Source organism: Andrographis paniculata, unplaced genomic scaffold, assembly GCF_009805555.1.
Source record: "Andrographis paniculata isolate CXL003 unplaced genomic scaffold, ASM980555v1 Contig30END, whole genome shotgun sequence".
Lineage (NCBI taxonomy): Eukaryota > Viridiplantae > Streptophyta > Magnoliopsida > Lamiales > Acanthaceae > Andrographis > Andrographis paniculata.
The window spans coordinates 1,001,832-1,022,617 of NW_026137563.1; the positions used below are offsets into that span (position 1 = coordinate 1,001,832).

At 33.0% G+C, this 20,786-nt stretch overlaps 3 protein-coding genes across 3 annotated transcripts; 2 read left to right on the forward strand and 1 right to left on the reverse strand.

Annotated features, from left to right (window-relative positions):
• Nucleotides 1–1,134: 1,134 nt before the first annotated feature.
• On the reverse strand, nucleotides 1,135–4,378 carry LOC127246249 (sm-like protein LSM7). The gene is made up of 6 exons (XM_051267505.1): nucleotides 4,144–4,378; nucleotides 3,932–4,052; nucleotides 3,740–3,821; nucleotides 1,888–1,959; nucleotides 1,671–1,723; nucleotides 1,135–1,545 (listed from the first exon to the last, which is right to left on the reverse strand). Exons 2-6 carry the CDS (start codon nucleotides 3,932–3,934, stop codon nucleotides 1,459–1,461), a joined length of 297 nt encoding a protein of 98 aa, XP_051123462.1. The 5' UTR covers nucleotides 3,935–4,052; nucleotides 4,144–4,378; the 3' UTR covers nucleotides 1,135–1,458.
• Nucleotides 4,379–9,251: 4,873 nt separating this feature from the next.
• Nucleotides 9,252–12,338, forward strand: LOC127246395 (3-hydroxy-3-methylglutaryl coenzyme A reductase 1-like). The gene is made up of 4 exons (XM_051267731.1): nucleotides 9,252–10,414; nucleotides 10,674–10,855; nucleotides 11,313–11,659; nucleotides 11,735–12,338. Exons 1-4 carry the CDS (start codon nucleotides 9,510–9,512, stop codon nucleotides 11,969–11,971), a joined length of 1,671 nt encoding a protein of 556 aa, XP_051123688.1. The 5' UTR covers nucleotides 9,252–9,509; the 3' UTR covers nucleotides 11,972–12,338.
• A 687-nt stretch (nucleotides 12,339–13,025) lies between these two features.
• LOC127246396 (uncharacterized) lies at nucleotides 13,026–13,908 on the forward strand. Its single transcript, XM_051267732.1, has 3 exons — nucleotides 13,026–13,368; nucleotides 13,463–13,537; nucleotides 13,624–13,908. Exons 1-3 carry the CDS (start codon nucleotides 13,204–13,206, stop codon nucleotides 13,672–13,674), a joined length of 291 nt encoding a protein of 96 aa, XP_051123689.1. The 5' UTR covers nucleotides 13,026–13,203; the 3' UTR covers nucleotides 13,675–13,908.
• The last annotated feature ends 6,878 nt before the right edge of the window (nucleotides 13,909–20,786 follow it).

Genomic DNA, 20,786 nt, shown 5'->3' on the forward strand with positions numbered 1-20,786 from the left:
TACTATATTTTCACTTACAAAATACCATCTCAATTTCATTTTGTTTGCTTGTTTTACTTTTTTTTTTTTTCTATTATTATATCTTTATTTTCTATTTAAAATAATTTTGTATATTGTATTTAGAATGATACAAAGAAAGAAATTATGTGTAAATTTTTTTAAATTTACAAAAGTTCTAAATATTTCAAATTTAGAATTTTTTTTTTATAAAAAAAAGTACTAAAATAACATTCTAAATGAATACCCCTTTTTTTTTTTCCCTCAAACTACTTTTTTTTTTTTTTTTTAATGGTTAAAAAGCGCAGAGCTAGGATTTATAGTGTTAAATGTATATTTTAATGCTTCCTATCACGTATGAATTTTATTTCCAAAATTATTATTCTAAGATAAATATCCCACGAAATGGAATCCTGCAAAATAAATAAATAAAATTTAAGTGTAACGTGTATAGATAATTTAATTAAAAAAATATATTTTATAATTATTTATTTATTTTATGCATTCCTAGATATGGCAAATAAATTGATGTATATTTGATGTTAAAATTAAACCCAAGTCATTTAATTGAAATCAAATTCAATTATTTAGATATAAAATTGAATTGATTAATAAAATAATTGAATAGGGTCTTATGTCTCAATACAATAGTATATTTTAATTTCACCATAGCGAACTTGTGAGCTTTGGCCCATCATATGTTTCTGAGGCCCAATTCTATATCTCGAGCCCACTCCAAAATGAAGCCCGACCCTATAATCCGATGCAACCCGACCCATTTTCAAAAAATAAACATTCTGCAGTAAAAAACTTGCATGGAATTTCGCAAACAATTTTAGAGCATCTCCCGACTCAGCGCCATTAATGGCACTGGTTGGCATATTTTGGCGTCTTCGACGGACGCCAAATTCAACACCAATTTTTGGCATTATTACAGTGCAACACCAAAATTTTTGGCATTGCTTTATTTATTTACTTTTAATTTTTTTAAAATTTTTAAAATTATAAATTTGATTTTTAAATTTAATTTTTATTTTTTAAAATTTTTAAAAATTTTATTTTAAATTATAAAAATAAAAAGTTGTTTAATATAATAAGAAAAATTGAATATTTAAAAAATAATAGTAAAATATGAAGTTATGGTGGGAGTAAAATTAATAGACATAAATTAATATGACAGTACCCTAATACTACCATAACTTTACATAGCAATGTAAGCTGCAACCATCCGGTGACTTTTAAATGACAATATTTCCATGACAATAAGTTCCGGAATAATACCGTGACACTTAAGTGACTTTCATGTGGATTCAAAAGAGGTAAATACCCACTCAATACGTGGATTCATCAAGAGTTTTAAGGCAACCCTCTAAACACAGATGTAGTGCAGTAAAATAAACGATTCGGAAGCGTCAAGGCGTACCTAAGAGCCGGAGTGGATGCACAAAGGTATCATCCTGTCTATGATCCATCAGGCAAAAATGGATTGGCAATTTCATCCGTGCCATCAGTTGGAGACACCAGCATCACAGCAGTTCCTCGACAAACCTGAGAAATATTGGTGACATGTAAGAACCTTTGTAAAATCGACACTTTACCGAAGAAATTTAATCTGGTGTGATAGCACCAAGAAATATGTGGAAGGTTATCATAGTAAGGTGTACAAGACATACTATTAAACCAAGGCGACGGGTTTGATCGGTAGTCTTCAGTGGATCCTCTGGATCTGCACAATTTATTGAAGTGTATCTGAATTGTAAAACAACAAATGCAGCAAAATCACATTTGTCCTTAATTTACATCAGGACAATATGCTTCTTTTCTGATGAAATAAATTTGTAACTATAAATATTGAAAGTGATCAGGAAAGTGAGACAATGGTATGCTTACCTCTAAGAAATTCTACGGCTTCATCCAAAACGAGATTCAGCAATTGATCATACCCTTTCAGTGTTCCAGTCACTGACATAAATACTCAGATATTTAGCTACAAGTTTTCAGGCATTTGTCGAGCAAAAGGACCATGGAACATAATAAAAGAAATTTCATGCAACAAATCATGAGCTTTGGCCAAAAGCAATAAACAAAATATAACGGGAATAATGGCCCAATCAACACAAAGGAATGTCCAGGAAAGCAAATTACAATCACAAATAACTTTTAACAATCAAGTCCCAGTAACTGAAAATTCAGTTTATTATATCCTCCAGAAACTTGGGTTGTGTTTGGATGGGGTTTTCCCCAATATTTTCAGTATTAATCCCACTAATAAAACAATTTTACATTGACATCAATATCTATTTATATCACATCAAATAATTCAAATTCAAAATTTTTACCAGTCAAAACCCAAGATCCAAACCTCCAACCAAACACACCCTTGAAATTTTTCTTCGCAACTTTGATTAGATTTTACTAAGCTGAAGAAAATGCTTAAAAGAACAGAGCAGAGAGAGAGAGAAATGTGGAATGGCTAACACAGTTTCAGGTAAAAAGGTTAAAGGCATATATGTTAGGAAAAATAATTAAGTTTGAAAAGATATACTCAGTAAAAGGTGGATGATAGAAACAGTCCTTAATTATATACCGAATTTTAGAAACATTAGATCAGTGCAGTACTTTGATATGGCATATAAATATAAAGGATGCTCACTGCCACTGACATGTTCATTTTATGCCACCAGATAATCTATAATTGATAATTAGCTCTAATAAGCTGTCATTCCATATTGCATTGATATGATTATCATAATCACTATTGTCATGAGTAAAAATAAAAGTGCTTCACTATTTTATTATTGCATAGCTCAGAAAATAGGGAATCCAAAAGTTCAAATTAAAATAAAAGCATATACAGAACTGCAGTACTGTAACCAAATCCAATATAGACATGTGGACCATACAGCCTAGCCTTATACAGTTTGGTGAAGGCTTAGACATTGATGGCTCAAATATCATTCAGGATGTGTAGAAGATCAGAGCACAACACCCAAAAGCAAATTTAACATCAGGCTAATTTTATTTTTTTCCGTCAAACAGGATCTGGTCATGCACTAACTCCAATGTGATAGCATACTAAAATGAGTTTCCAAATACTATTAAGAATTTAAAGGTAAAAGAAGTGAATAAGATCAAAATATGGAATGAGGTGGGGAACAAAAAGCCAGATTTGAGAGCAAAATCAAGTGAACATCATTAGCAGTGTCTTCATTTCCACAAATATCAAGACCATAAACTCAATCTGGAAGTGCACTAACGTTAACATAATGAACCATAGCATGTCTTGGATAATATCATAAGCAAGTCTTTGATAATATCATAAGCAACAAGAAGGCAAACTGATATGCTAATATAAACACAAACATTTGGAAAAAATGGTTTCCAGTTGTGTGCATATAATTAACTTAGCGTATATCCTATCTCTTAGTCTCAGATTTTCGGTTCCTATTATATGCATAAGCAGTGCCGGAAAAATGTAAAATCATTAGTGGTTACTTTTGTTGTTGAATCTTGCATATATTGCGATGCAGCCGTACATTGCAAACACTTAAAATAGGTTCTATAATACCAAAATTGTATGCTTTTAACATCAAACAGGAGAAGTTCAATACAATTGGAAATTGGAATAGCTAACTCGTCTAATAACTGGAATCATCAGATAGCTTTAATATTCCCAAATACAACAATAAACTGAAAATCTCAAAAATTACCGAAAATAAACCAAATATTACAAAACACTGACCTTGTCTTCCACCAGTGAGCTTGACTTGAACACCTTTGTCGACGAACTTAGATAAATCTAAAACTGTTTCTTTCCTGCCAGACTGAAACATACAAAACAAAACACAAACAAATCGAACAATATCCAAAACTAAAATTTCCCAAACTTGAAATCAACGGACAGAAAAAGTGAACACATAAACTCCAGATTTACCATAGCTTCAGCCGAGCGGAGTGTGTTTCTTTTCAGGGTCAATCCGGTTTGGCATGCACAGTCACTGTAAATTTGGGCGCGAATCCGACTCTATAATCGACAAAGCCTGACCTACGGTAACCTATACTAGGTATGCGTTGAATAAACATTAGCCATTTCCCTTTTCAGATATTTAGGTAAAACTCCTTAACAAAACACATTTTGGCCGTTACCTCGTGGCTTCGCCAGGCACCAGCTGCCAAGTTTGTTTCAGACGGCCGACCGGCCGGTCTGCAACTCCCAGTTTCACTTTTCTTCTCAAGCCTAGAACAGCGATGGCGGCTTCGATGGCCAGCAGCGACGGTCGGTGATTTGTGAGTGACGAAGAGGAATGAACAAGAAAAAAGAATGGAGTCGAGGGAAGCAGTAAAGGGGAAAAAAGGGCTGGCGGCCGTAGGTTAGTAGTCGTAGGGCTTTCAGTTTTTTTTTTTTTTTCTAGAATTTATATAATAAAAATTATAAAATAGAAAATTTGTAATCCGTAATATAATATGAATAACTGTTAAATAAATATTTTAAATATAAAATTAATTTTTAATATTATATTTTTAACCTAAAAATAAATATTTAATTTAATTTTTTAGAAAAGAATTTGATGAAATTTGATATAAAAATTATTTTTACAATATATGAATTAACATAAATTATTACTGAGTATTAGAAATATTTTTTTAAAATCATGTTAACAAAAATTTACTATTATGGAATTGAATAATTTGTTTGATTTTGATTTAAAATAAAAATAATAATTTGAGTTTTAATTTGACTAAAATTTTAATATAATATATTATAAAAAATATTTTTTTATTAAAATTCCTACAAAATAAATAGTTGAATTAAAGTCTATAATCATGTTTTTTTAAATAAAATAAAATAAAATAATAAATTATACTCTATTCGTCTCATATATCATGTCCACGTTTCCACATATCAATTTTCTTTTTTGGAAAATGATTACACACTTTAATTTCATTTTAAATTTTTTAATTTTATTTTTTTAAAATTTTTAATTAAACTAATTAGTTATCTTAATCTTATTTTATAATTATTTATATTATAAAATAATTATCTTCACTAATACATTCTTAATTATCTACTAATTACACCCCTCATAAAATATCGTGTCTACAGTGCAGCAGACACAGACACAGTACATGGGACGGAGAGAGTATAAACAAAACAAAATAAAAAATACAGACATTAATGCGGGACAATGGAGGAGTATGATTTATCTATATATTCTTTGATTTGATTTAGAAATTATGCTATATTCATCTTTATTTTATTTTATAAAATATAAATAAACTTTTCATTTATTAAATTTTAATTAAAATTATATTTCACAAACTATAATTGTGTTCTTTTGTATATAATAATAATAATAATATATTTTTTAAAAAAAAAATTAATAATTGCCCACATTATTTTTATATGCGTACATAATTTTCTATAACTTATATATATATTTTCAAACTAATACACATTTGTAATTAAAAGCATATATTTGATTAAACAAAATCTTCAATTAAATTCGAGTCATGACATATCTGTTTAATAAATGGACAATCCTATTTTATTCTATTTTATTTAAAGAATTGCATAGTAAATCGTATCATTAATATTATTCCCTCCGTTTCATAATTAAATATTTATTTGTTTTTTTTACATAGTTTTAAAAATATTAGTTTATTCGAATATAGTAGGAATAAAATAAAAATGATTAGAATAACATTGATATAAATGTAATAATATTTGTGTAATATATTGTAAGTTGCAGGGGTATTTGTAATGTTAAGTACAGTACATTTACTTAAAAAAAGAAAAAATGGATACTTTGTTATAAGAGAGAGGGAGTATAACATTTACAACAAAATTAGGAGTTTATTATTTATTTTTCCTATTTGACCAATCTTGTCAAGGATGTTATATGAAGTATTTGGCCTATGTGATTAAAGTTTGGTATTTGATTTGATATTTTATAAGAAAAATAATATATTTGATGTGATATTTATTTAAAAAATAAATAATACCAAATAAAATGAAAGATAATTGTGTAAACAAAACCATAGTACATGAATGCCATGTAATAATATTCTAAATTCACAAAATCTTGGGAATATTGCACAAATATAAAATGCGTCCATGTAATAACATTGTAAGTCACAAAATCTTGGTAATGTTGCAAAAATATAAAATGTATATAAGATCTAGTATACATATTACAATATGTATAAATAAATACCCATATAGAGTGTATACACGTGTGAGTTGGGGTGTTATTTTGTACTCCAATTTATATTTATGTTGTATTTGTTTGGGGTTAGGTGACTAGTTTTTTATTATCTATAATTTTTTTTCTTTGTAAAACATAAAAAAATAAAAAATAAATATTTTCTATTTTTTATGGGTTTGAGATTATAAATAGATGTATACAAGCCACTGGATCCAAATCGTGTGGAAACTCTAATTGATATTAGAAAAATATTAATGCAAGACTAATAAAATGAATTGGACTCGAGTGGAAACTCTTTCCAGTAATATCGCTTTGATGGTGTCTTTGGTTGATAGTGTATTACTTTGAAAGATGACACAACTTCGATGATAATAACTCGTATAATTGTTGGAGTTTCGATGAACTGAAACGAGAGAAAAACTAAATGATGTTAGAAAATATTGTCAAAACTTTAGCGGAAAGAGTAAGTAGGAAGGAGATAGGATAGTTGTTGTTGTGACGATTTAAGAGTGAGAGAAATGACCCTTATATATATAAGTGTTTTCACTCGAAAATTCTAGTAAAAGTGTTACTAGCGACCAATAGTGCTGACCTAAATTATTTATGCATCAGTAGGTCATAATTAATAATTTAAGTTCAAATTTCAAAATTTTCATTTGAAATTATAAACATATATATTCATGCGACTGGATAAAATTTTTTTAGATAATATTTTGTTACTCGAGCCATGTACCGAGTTTTGTTTTGTGCTTCCGAGTCCGTGCTCGTACTCGTGTTATGTCTATATTTGATCCGAACACGAGGTGTTCACAAGTGGTTCAACGTCAGTTTTGCTACCTTAATTACACAATTTAATATTTAAATACATTATTAACTAATGGACAAGATCCAATTGGTTAGTCAAATACACCGTCAACTAACTAATTAGTCTATCTTTTCTAATTAGTTCAAATTACAAAACCCAACTCATCGAAGTTATATCAATTAACTATTTTGTTTCACCCAATGCATTTTTATTCACTAAAAAAAAAAAAAAAAGAATGGTTCAAGAAATTACGAATTTATTTTTTTCATAAATTAAATTATATTGATGATTTTAATATTTAATATATATTTTATTCGAAAATTAATATATTTTTCTTTAAAAACACAATTATGTATGAACAAACCCCTAATATTCCCCAAATAACATCGAAGATTTTTTAGAAAACGAGCTGAACCAATCTTGGTTTCTTTTATTAGTCTAATTGATGTTAGAAAAATGTTGGGATAATAAAATAAATTGATTGTCAATTAAGCTGAGTTGAGTGAAAACAATGTCCGCAATGTAATATCGCTTCACCTGTGTTTTTGGTTGATAACATATTATAACTCCTAAAGATAAAATGACTTCGTCTCCAATAATAATGACACTTTAAATTATTGGAGTTTCGATGAATCAAAATGAGAGAAGAATTAAACAATACTACAAAACAATTGTCAGAAATTTAACCAGGGTGGATAAGAGATTGTTGTTGTTGGATGGTTTGAGAGTGAGTGGATGACTCTTTATATAGACGTCTTCACTCGGGAATTATGACAGGTTGTGATTAGCATATATAACGCCGATTTTAATTATTGAAGTAACGGTGATCACAATTTTTGTTGAAATTTAAATTTTTTTATTTGAGATTATAAATAATATATACATACCACCAGATAAGTTTTATGGATAATATTCTTACTGACTTGTGCCATGTACCAAATTTTCTTTTGAGCTTTAAATATAGGCTTATCATAGCTCGTATAGAGGCAAACAAAAATATAATTTTTTTTGATTGAACAGTGAGTTACAATGCAAAATTCATCTTCGTCAAAACAATCAGTTGGCCCATGACTTAATATTGAGTCCGTGCTCATACTCGTGTGAGTGGAATGAATTTTTATATAGACGTGTCAACTCGAAAGTTATAGTATGAGCGTGATTATCTATAACAACATCGACTTTAATTATTGAAGTAACGTGCAGTCGCAATTAATGTCGATATTTTAAATTTTTTGTTTAAGATTATAAACATATATATGAATCCCATTGGATAAGATTTTATAGATAATGTTCTTGCGACTTGGTTAAGGTGCTCAATAGCTGCAAATCATGTGTTGATTAGGCCAAATCAGCTCTAATTTGACCCGGTCAACATATGTCATACGTGTGATCAACATATATTTATACATATTTCAGTATAATATATGATGTATTATAATATGCTGAAATATATATAAATATACGTCTATTACCCCTATAGCATATGCTGATCCGGTCAAATCAGTATCATACTGACTTAATTGATCAACAACTAATCTAATGCCCGTACTTAATTTTTTTTTGGATTTCAAACAAGGATTCCATTTTGGCTCGTTTGTAATTCTTTGAATCGAACGTTAAACTACAATGCAAAGAGTGATATCATTAAATCAAATAGTTACCAAATCTTATTACCTAGTCCCGAGTATGTGCTCGTGCTCGTACTTGTGTCATGTCTATATACAATTCGAACATTCCGGTGGTGCAGATTGCAGCTCACCGGCACTCACATTTCTCAATCATACTTGTTGTCATCTAAATATATCATTACTTTTTGTATTAATTAAGTGGACAAGATACAAACAGTTAGCTAGTTAATTACACTATTAACCAATAATTAGTCTAATATACCAAATCCTACAAATTGAAGTCATCCCAACGAACTATTCTCTTCCACTCAATTTTTACTGATCGAAAAATCAATTTAAATAAATTTTATTTGATTATTTCAAACCACAATCAATAATTAGAACATTAATAATTTAACATTTTTATTAAACGAGTATTAAAAATTCCCATAAGATAAAATAAAATAATTCATAAATTCATAATTAACAAGACAGACCCCATTCACTCCACCAATCTAAGCACCTTTAGTTATTTATTACTATTATCTAATAATAATAATTAACACAACATATATATATATGTATATGTATCTATATATAGCGAGAGAAAGAGAGAGTGCCTGGTAAGAGAAAGAGTTGAAAGGGAAGCAGGCAAGGCAAGGAAGACGGAGGACAGCGCAGCACACAGCACAGCACAGCACAGTTTTGTAGTTTTCTTTTGTCTCTCTCTCTCTCTCTCTCTCTCTCCTATTTTTTCTCTCTCATTCTCCACTTATTATTATAAGCAAACCAACCCCCGAAAGCTTCGGTGCCTCCGGACTGCGCCCGACCCTTTTTTCTCCTTCCATTTTGCCTCTATTCCGCTCCTCATTCATTCCTCACCTCGCCGCTGCCATGGACGTAGTCCGCCGGAGGCCGACCAAGCCCGCACCCTCCGACAAGGTGGTGGTGGATCGCCGACCCTCATCTCCCAAAGCCTCCGACGCCCTCCCCCTCCCACTCTACCTCACCAATGGCATTTTCTTCACCCTCTTCTTCTCCGTCGCCTACTTCCTCCTCCACCGCTGGCGGGACAAGATCCGCAACTCCACCCCCCTCCACGTCCTCACGCTCTCCGAACTCGCCGCCATCGTCTGCCTCATCGCCTCCTTCATCTACCTCCTCGGCTTCTTCGGCATCGATTTCGTCCAGTCGTTTATATCCAAGCCCGACGCCGACGACGACCCCCAGCGTTTCATTCTCCACGAGGATCGAAATGTTCTCTGCTCCATTCCACCGCCTTCCCCTCCCAAGCCGAAGATCCCCCTCAACCTCTCCGACGACGATGACGAACTCGTCGACCGCGTTGTCTCCGGCGAAATCCCCTCCTACTCTCTTGAATCGAAGCTTGGGGACTGCCTTAGGGCCGCGAGGATACGCCGGGCGGCCGTTCAGCACCTGACTGGGAGGTCCTTGGAGGGGCTGCCTTTGGAGGCGTTCGATTACGATTCCATTTTAGGGCAATGCTGCGAGATGCCGGTCGGGTATGTGCAGATTCCGGTGGGGATTGCGGGGCCTTTGCTTCTCAACGGATGCGAATACTCCGTTCCCATGGCGACGACGGAAGGATGCTTGGTCGCCAGCACCAACCGTGGTTGCAAGGCCATCCACGCCTCCGGCGGCGCCACCTGCGTCCTCCTTCGTGATGGAATGACCAGAGCTCCCGTCGTTAGGTTTCCCTCCGCCAAGAGGGCTTCCGAATTGAAATTCTTCATCGAGGATCCCATCAATTTCGAGACTCTCTCTGTTGTTTTCAACAGGTAATTTTCTGAAATTGACTGAACCCTAAAATAATATATTCTGGTTATAATCTGAGCTCTTTTGATGTTGATTGTTTTATGGCGTCGAATCTTCCGACTAAGTATATTAATTCAGAAAAATGGATCTAATGATGAATTTGAACATTCGATTGCATTAGTAGAGCTTAACTTTTGCAGGGGAAGCCATGGCTATTCATATTCTGGTGTTCACTGAGATAGATATTGCTGTGTTTGTTTCCTTTTGAATATTGCATCACAGGTCAAGCAGATTTGCAAGGCTTCAGAGTATTAAATCCGCCATTGCTGGGAAGAATCTGTACCTTAGATTTACATGCAGCACAGGTGATGCCATGGGGATGAACATGGTTTCCAAAGGCGTGCAAAACGTTTTAGAATTCCTGCAGAACGATTTTCCGGATATGGACGTAATTGGAATATCGGGTAAGCGTCGTCGTCGCGATTGCTTTTAAGATGATGGGAATATTTATTTTGAATTTGGAGCTTGTTATCTGCTTGACTTTTAGTGCCTTTCGAATCTTCCATTTATGATCAAATTCTTACCCTTTCAGCATCTGATGATCATTAGCTTTTTATGTATAGAATTCGAACTCTTTTTGTTTCCATATTATTTACGCGCTTTTGGCCTATGGTAGTTGTTGCTGCATTTTGTCTTACGTTAGGAAAGATAAGATAACAAAATAAAACGTTTGTGCCGCAATCAATGTTGTCCTATTTCTGTTCGATCTGTTTTGATTCACCAGGCATCTAATTTTACCCGATATATGCCAGGTGTAACACTTCTCATCTCTGGGGGACCATTTCTATTATCTCGACTTATTTCGACATCAGCTTGTTTTCATTAGTACTGAATTCGATACGTCTTTCTTACCTGGTGCAGGAAATTACTGTTCTGATAAGAAACCTGCCGCAGTCAATTGGATTGAAGGGCGAGGCAAATCTGTCGTCTGTGAGGCTACCATTTCCGGCGATGTGGTGTCCAAGGTCTTAAAAACCACGGTTTCGGGCCTGGTTGAGCTCAACATGCTCAAGAACCTCACTGGCTCGGCTATGGCCGGTGCTCTCGGTGGCTTCAATGCGCACGCTGCAAACATAGTCTCGGCGATCTTTATAGCCACAGGGCAGGATCCCGCGCAGAACATTGAAAGCTCTCACTGCATTACCATGATGGAGGCGGTCAATGACGGAAAGGATATCCACATCTCTGTGACTATGCCGTCCATAGAGGTATCTAATCATCTTCCATCAAGAACAGGAAGATGGGATTTGAATTCATAGATGCACTTGTTTGTTTCGTTCTAGGTTGGTACGGTTGGGGGTGGAACTCAATTGGCGTCGCAATCTGCTTGCCTGAACCTGCTCGGCGTAAAGGGCGCGAACAAAGAGTCTCCGGGAGCGAATGCGCAGCTCCTAGGTTTGGTGGTTGCCGGCGCTGTCTTGGCGGGAGAGCTGTCGCTAATGTCTGCCATTTCAGCGGGACAGCTCGTGAAGAGTCACATGAAATACAATCGGTCGCAGAAGAACTTCGCGAAGAACTAGCTTTCGAGCTAGAAACATCGAGTCTCGACTCTGATCCCGCGAGGTTTTTGCTAGCAGAAGCCGAAAGCCGAAGCAGAAGGGTTTTTTTAGAACAAGGTTAGTTCTTTGGCTGGAATCCCTTAAAAGATAGGTATGTTATGTGTATGTATGTGGAAAATGGATCAGACCCCACACTCATGTGAAAGATCTAAAAAATTCTTCTTCTTGTATTACCTGCCTGTCTGTCTGGGCCTTTTTCTTCTTCCTTTCTTACTAATTGTGGTCCTTTGTGCATTTTAGTGCACCTACTCTTTTAGTGTTCTTGTTGTTGTCAATGGGGGTGGGGTGGGCGCACAATAAAAAAAATCTGTTTTTCTGTTTGACATCATCACATGTGTGTAACCAAAGTTTGTCCTTTTGGCTTCTGTTCTGTATCTGTCAAAAAATTCTGCACATCTTTTTGGGTGGGATTCAATTGTGACTTTACTTGCGGTTCATATTGCCACTAATTATGAGTTGGGATTTGATTAGAAGTGCAGAAAGAACAGACAGAAACCATGTGAGGAATTTAGAAGTCTTACTGCTAATTAATGCTAATTCCCTGCAATTAAAAAAGGCAAGATTAAGCATATCATATGATAATAATAAATACTAACACATGCATGAACATTGCATATTCAAATCAAATGAGTGTGTTGTGGTGTGGAATCTTTTTTCGGGTCTTTTTTAATTTAATTTAATTCAATTTGCTTGGCTGTAGTGAGCCTTGCCAGATACACGTGATGATTTCTGGACCACCAGGTCGACATGTTTGCCTGTCCCTGTCCCTGTCCATACACTGCGCTGAACTCAACCAAACCTAACTTTGATATTTTTCTTAATCTATTTCTTTGCGGCCATCATCTTTCTTTTTTGGATTTTATGTTATTTAATAAGAAAATAATTTTCGATCCAAACGAGAATCTGACTTCGTGTTTCGTGTTCTGGGCTAAGCCCATCGAGGGTTTCCGATTCATAAATAATTAGTAGGCTTAATAATTGGGATGTTGGGCCTTGTCCGTAAGTCCATCATGTTGTGCCACGTTTACTCGACATAGGGGCGGGGGTTTCTTGCGGCTCCTTCTGTAGGGATCGCGGATTTCGATGCCTTCCGGTGTGCCCCTCGCACAATCACTGTGAATTCGGCGGTGGGAAGCTCATATTAACCGGATAACTGAGATTATATTCGGAATTGGGTTTGGAATTCGTTGTACATGGCGAGTGGATGGAGGAGGGCTTTTGGGAATGCGAGGTCCTTTGCTGGGAATGCCATGGGCGGTCTGAGGGGCGGCAGTAGTTTAGCGTCGTGGGCCGTCGCCGGAACCCTAGCGTACTACCTTTGGATCTATCCTTCACAGCAGCTCAGAAGAGAGCAAGAGGTAACGACAGGCATAATTTTTAACAACTTGTTCGAGAATAATTCGGTTTATTCTTAGTGAATTGGGCGTTATTTTATTTTGTTTTGGGGGGCAGGAAAGGGCGGCGTTGGCGGCAGCTTCTGATCCCTATCGATATGTTGAGAAGCGAAAGCCGATTCCGGATCCTCAGGTAGGTTTATTTTTGGTGAATTTCATGGTTTAAGGAGGAAGTTTTTCGTTCATTTATGTTCTCTCTCGATTTAATATTGATTGCAGGTGACGGGATTGGTATACGGGAATAAAGGCGAATCAAAAAGGGATGATTAGGGTTGGGGGAGTTTATTCAGTGAGCTCTTTTTCGTTTGTTTTTTTTAGGTTGAATACTTAGCTGAAATTTAGCGATCACGAAAGTTATGCATATCGTATCAATACATGTACGTAGTCATAATAATAACCGCTAGAGTGGCAATAATGGTGAAAGATACTTCAAGTATATAATATTTGCGTTCTGTCTGTCTCCTTGTATCAACACAATCTATAATATAATGCAAGGATTGTTCATGTTTGGTATTGTTTTAAATAATCTTGTTATGATAGTTAGCATTGCTTTAAAATGCTTTGAAGTTTTATGCGCGCAATTTGCCAGAAGATGTTAAGCTATACAGTGAAATGTGAATTTTGTCGATTCCTCCATTATCCAGTGTGTTTTGGTTCTCAATTAATTCATCTCAAATATATACAAGAGCACGATTATAATTACCATATTTGTTAAAAAAAAAAGAAGTGAATTACCCTTTTATCTTTCCCATATCCAGGAGCCATTATGCAATAGTTCCTCGCTTGATGTTCTGGTTTAGTTAGAACTGAAGTATAGATTTCTGGTTGTTTTTGTGTAAAGTATGGTACATGTTTTTAACCCTGAAAGTTTGTTGTCAGATTAAGGGTAAGATAACAGCATATTTGCCCCTCTTTTGAATTTACACTATTAAAGCCCACCCGGAGTTCTTGTTTAAGAGACTCAAATTTGTAAATGAGCATGATGTAACGAAGATAAATAGTTTACATAAAATGTTATTTTGGCATCAGATATCATTACTGTGCATTGATGCAACTTTGCTCTAACATATTAACAAGTTCAATACAACCAATAAGTAGGAAGTAATTATGAATCAGGAAGAGCATTGATCTTTGCCCGACTAGAATGGTTATGCAAGTTGTCTCTGCTCCACAGAAGTTCTGATTTTCCATATTTCTACTATTTAAATTTGATCTTTTTGAGAGGAAAGGCAGTCTGAAGCATCAGATTTTGGGATTGGAACTCATGGTGGATAGATGATCACAACCTCAATTCAACTTATATCTGCAGAAACAATATTTAGTAGTAAACCTCCACTTTGAATACCAGATGCCTTTCGGGGTCAAGTAATCAGGATAAACTAAGTAGTGTTAATTATTTTCATTAATTTGGTATAACAATGGAATGTTAACTTTGAAGATTATAAATAGGATTAATTATTGACTATACCTGCTGGATTTGCTGATGAACGTCCTAGTGGCCAGCAATTTCTGAGCTTCAAAATAGTAGAGATTGTGATGCTGATTAGTTTTTCTGCTATTTGTTCTTGCTAAATTATCTATCATAGTTATTACATATGGATCTAATTGATGAGGTTTTATTTATTTGTCTATTTATTTATTTTTAGCATCTTCTATGAGCATCATCAGGGTACAATGTAACAGTAATAATGAGAATGCATGGTTAATACTAAATTAAATAATCTACACAGTGGGAGTCGTGCTTTTCAGAAAATTATGCAGCCTGCAACTATGAACTGCTGCACCAGATGATGCCCTAGATCATGCCAATAAAATAGTGGATTGGTATTTTTGTTTTACGCTCTGTTCCAAGCTTGCAAATTTCACCAGCTGAACTGCCATTTGGGACTTGAGTTTTTTATGCTTTCTAAGCAAGCATTGTTGCTATACATCAGAAAATTGAGCTAGTCTCAGAAATATCATAAGTGTGCTTTCAGGAAAATATACAGTGAGTTGATGATATTTTTAAGCCAATTGCGTGCTGAAAAACCCTACAATTAGTTAGGATATGAATTTATATCATTGTTATGGGATTTAGTTGTAGAGTAAATCCAATTCTTGTGTATAATAAATTTTTGTTTTTGTTCAAGGCGATCATTTTATATAAAAATTTGATTCTAATATCTGTGCTGTTGTAATATCACTGAGCCCTGTTGTTGGATCGAGAGTTTGAGATTATGAGGTGTTTTGGAATCTTATTCAGATCTGACTGTGTTCAACTTTGATACATCTACGATCCTTAATCAAAGCAAATTATTACCCAACCAGTTTCAATTGGGCTACAGCAGATATGGACTAGATATAATCATATGGATTGTATAATGCATAACCCATATGGATCACATGAAGATGAAATTAGGATATTAAGAAAAGCATAAATTAGCACTTGTTTTCGTATGTAAAATGGAAATATGAATATCCAAAGTGGATCCACACAGTTGGAATATAACATAGTTCTCAGGGTGTTCCTACACATGGCTGATTTTCCTCTGAGTCATCTTGCGATCCTCCAAACTTAATTTTGATCTTATTTCTTAGTGTTTGCCTAGAAAATATTCCCAATTCTCATCACTTGTTAGTGCTAGAAGAAAATCAAGAACATTAACTTCTGCCTTTCTATATCTGTTTAAATGTTTGATATGATTACATGTGCATTTGATTCAACTGAAATGGGAGGAAAGACGCCATGAAATGATGAAAAGCTTAAGGGGGCCTGCCAAAGTTGAGAGGAGCCTTCTAGATGGAATTAGTCGGTAAGCTAATTTTCTATTTTGTCTTGTCTGTACAGCTTCTTCTAACTGTTCAAATTGCAGTTGGTGGTGGGAGTATTATTTATCTCATTAACTTTGGCCATCTTTTTGACATAATAACTACACTTACTTTGTGAAGCAGCATTCATTCCCTACTTTAGGCTCAAGTTTTAGCTTTTCCGCAATTTCTTGCACCAATATCAAACAGGGCTTTTAGGTGTGTGGCTGTTTTAACTTTCCATTGCTTCTGCCATAAAGCTAGATGATTTGGCCAGATTATAGTTCAAATTTTCTTTCTACTTTAATTTGTGGCATACGTCAAATGGTCAAGTCTTGCTGCTAGTCATGTGTATATTTATTGAATCATGAAAACAAGAATTTTGCACTCTGCCGACTCCCTTGTGCTGGATATGGTCTGGTGTGCCCTAAATGTTCTGTTTTTTGTGTGATGAGACTGATTGAGCAAATTGACCTTTTCTTGCAAATTGGATGGCTTGTAAAGCATAAGGTACTTTGAATGTTTTTTCTTGTAGTAAGCCATGTTTGAATTGAACTGATGCTATACACCCTCTCTTGTAGATAAAGATAGACAATTGGATATGGGTTCTTGTCTGTATCCCACGTGTCTTGGTCAATAACTGTTGTCACAATTAAGACCAATAGAGGGCCTGCCCTCCTCTAGTCAAGCATGATTATTAGGGATGAAATTTAGGGAGTTGCATTTATGTACCTTGAAAATGTATGTATAGAGAGGGGGCTGTGATCTTGGTTTGATCCCACTACATGTCTACTTTGAAGAACACAGATTTGTAGGATCTCCATTTTCTCCTATTACAATAGTGGGGCTATATACTATAGTTTCAGCGTAGTTAGGTTTCAACTAAAGTTTGAAAATGGGGACTTGAAAGTGCCCACTGTTTTTATTATTCTTTAAAATTGGTAAGTCAATTGCAGAGATACTAGAAAGATGTATGTATGTATCTCTCTCTCTCGCTCTCTCTCTCTCTCTCTCTCTATATATATATATATATATGTAGATGTACGTGGTGAAATGATGAGAAATCTGAAGTGGTCTAGTGTTCATAGTCATCTTTTTTTGGTTTAAAGTTGAATCTTGGTGATAAAGATGGAGGAGAGGTTGCAAATTGTAGTGCAAGAAACGAACCAACGCAATGAATGATGTTGGTGTTCACATATATTGTCTGTCCCTTGTCCATAAGCTTTGTCTTATTGTCATTGACCAATTCCTCATTTAGTTGGATAGTTTTGGGCATTCAATTTTCATGTATGTATAGATATGTATGGCATGGCGTGTCTTGTCCACATCAATATATGGTTTGACTGGATATGTAGATAGATATACACTAAATATAGTTAATTTTACTCATCTATTGTCTATTTGTCATGCATTCGTTCATGGGCCCCTCTCTCTCTCTCTCTCTCTCTCTCTCTCTCTATATATATATATATATATATTAAAATTTCAAAATGGAGGTATTTGAAGAAAAAGATTATCGTGTTATGATATTGGATCAATCTTTAAATTTTCACAAAAGTCAAAATCTCTACCTAAGAAATCCAAATTGAATTTTAATTATTCGGGATTGTGCTATAATCCTATCTTTGATGTAACAATTGAGAATCAAATAGATTAGATTGATTGGAAGGCATACAATATTTACTTTTAACATAACATCAATATGTCGTTTTTAAGAAAAATAGTCAATAAGTGGTGGCAATATTGATGGTTGGGTGTGGTTTTGGTCTGTACTGCTGCTACTGTATCCACAAATATAGCTCCTTTCAAATACTACTCTCTCCTTTATCTATATTTTACTGGGTACGAATTTTTTAAAAAGAAATTAAAATAAATTTTTTTATTTTAAGTCGACAATATAAAATAAAAATAAATTTGAATGAGAGAAAAAATATGAATTTTAAAAATTGTAATTTTCTTTTTTTTTAAAAAAAAAATTAAACAATATATGATATATATTTGTGTAACAATAAAGGCAATGGAAGTAATAGAAATAAAAATAGGACACCCCACCAGGCGACCATCTACCTAGATGGGGATAGGGATAGGGATAGACCCCACCCGCCCGTAAATTTTTATCTATCTTCCCTTTCATAAAAAAAATTATACAGGGAGGTCGGTCTTAATTTTCGACGAGTTGGGAGTGAAACAAAAATAAAGATTTCTACTGCAGCTGGCCAACAGCAGTATGAACAAACCCAGCAGCAGGAAAGATTAAAGAATAGACGAAGTCATTTAAAGTTGGACAATAATTTCAGGATTCATAAATTTTAAATTATCAAATTTTGGAATCAAATGTCATAAACCGAAACCAGAAAAAAAAAAAAAAAAAGTTTTATCATTTAAGTTACGTTTCAATTTCCACAACTGATGTGATTAGAAGAAGAATAATCAACATAGAGTAATCAATCCCGGATAATGTGACTTGCGTAACGTGACTTGTCTGTCGGCCTAGTTTGCAATGTATTAGATTCGACTGAAAATTTATCTTTTGGATAATGACTGCGATTCTCACATGATAAAAAAAAAAAATAATAATAATAATAAAAAAAAATCAACATAGAGCTAATTACCGTCAATCGACACTTCGACACTCTTTAAGAATTTTCTCTCTCTCTCTCTCTCTCTCTATATATATATATTATTGAAAGTGCATCGTATAGATATTGCATAGATATATAGGTATTATCTATTATAGTAGTAGTATATTAATTTAAACATATGGTTAGGGTGGAATGTCTGTCGTTCTGTCAGTATCTATCAATAGATATTATTACACATGATTGATTCAACTCCTCCAATCTATTTTATTACATATATATATATAACATTTGCCTTAGAAGCATAGTATATGGAGTATATATATATATATATGTATATATATATCTATGTTGTGTGGGGTGAAGAGTAGAGGGATGTCTTCTTCATTTTGTTTTAAGTGTTAGAAAATGGCACACATATGAACAATCTTGAAAACATTAGATTTTTATTAAAATATTTATGATTTCTACAAACATTTCCAAAAATGTTCTAAATTTAAATTTCGGGAGTGCCCATTCTTATGATCGAAAATTCAACATCCGGAAACTAAGGTGAAATTTTTATCATGAGTTTAAATTTTCGATACATCTGAATTTTTAACCTAAAATTTATCCAGTGCACACTTTCGATAGCAGCCGCAGATTTCCATGTTATTAAAAAAAAAAAAAAAAATCAAAATCCGTCACACCCCCTTTTAAAGAGCGAATTACTACATGCATTTCAATATACTATTATTTTTATTCGTTTTAAAAGTATTTGTTTGATTTACATATAGCATTTAAGAAATATTAAATTTAATTAGTATTTGATCATTAATGCATAAATTAATATAATTATATTGATATAAATATATTTATAGTAGATAGTAGATAGTGAGATATATATATAGTTATTTAAAAACAATTAATTAATATTTAAACAATCTAAAATGACAAACAAGATAATAGTAATAGATTCGGTAGCGAAGAGAGAAAATAAATTGTAGAAAGGAAGTATAAAAACTAAAAACATACTACTCTATTAAAGGTTAGGTAAAGATTGGCATTTTATATTTAAATGAGATATATTTATTATAATTAAGATTGATTGATTGATTTAATTTGTGTAATGACAAAACAAGAAAAGACAGACAGACAGACAGTCGTTCAAATAAGTAAATAAATAAAATAAAATAAAATAAAATGAGAAAGGAATGAAGAACAAGTTCCGATGTACCGACAAGGTCCAGAGTACGCAGTCCACTATCGGCGTGCTGCATTTGACCATCATCACCCATAATCAATTAATTATATTTTTAATTATTTATATTCTATTTTTCTCATTATTATTATTATTATTATTATTGTTATCGGTGTATTTCTTTAAAATTTTAAAAATATATATTTTTTAAAAAATACTTTATCGTATACCCATTAATAAAATATTACTAATATTATTTTTAAACTATAGCATATAAATGTCATTTTAACAGCACACATATACTTGTTTTTATGAAAACATTTATGTTCACACAAATATATATATTTTGTTAATATGATCTTTAATGTATAGTAATATAATATTTATATATATATTTTTTATAAAAAATAATAATTTTTGGTAACTCATATAAAAAAATATAGTTTAAATTAAATATATTAAATATAAAATAAATATATTTGATCCCTTTTATTATTATTATTAGTTGTTGAGAAAATTGCATGTGTTTAATTCTGTTAAAATATTTGAAGCAATCATTGAATAAAAATAATTAATTAAACATATGAATTCGAGTACGAGAAGTGCTGCAATAAATTTATGATGCAAAATAAAATCACTTTCAATATATTTAATGTAATCTTTTTAAATTTTAAATTATATATTTATAAAATAAAATAAAAAATTATTACATACCATAAAATGAAAGGTACCATTGTTATCGTCATTATATAATAAGATTGAAGAATGAATTCAGAGAGAGAGAGAGAGAGAGAGAGAGAAGGTTGGCATTTTGATTTTTGTCTGTAAGTGGAAGA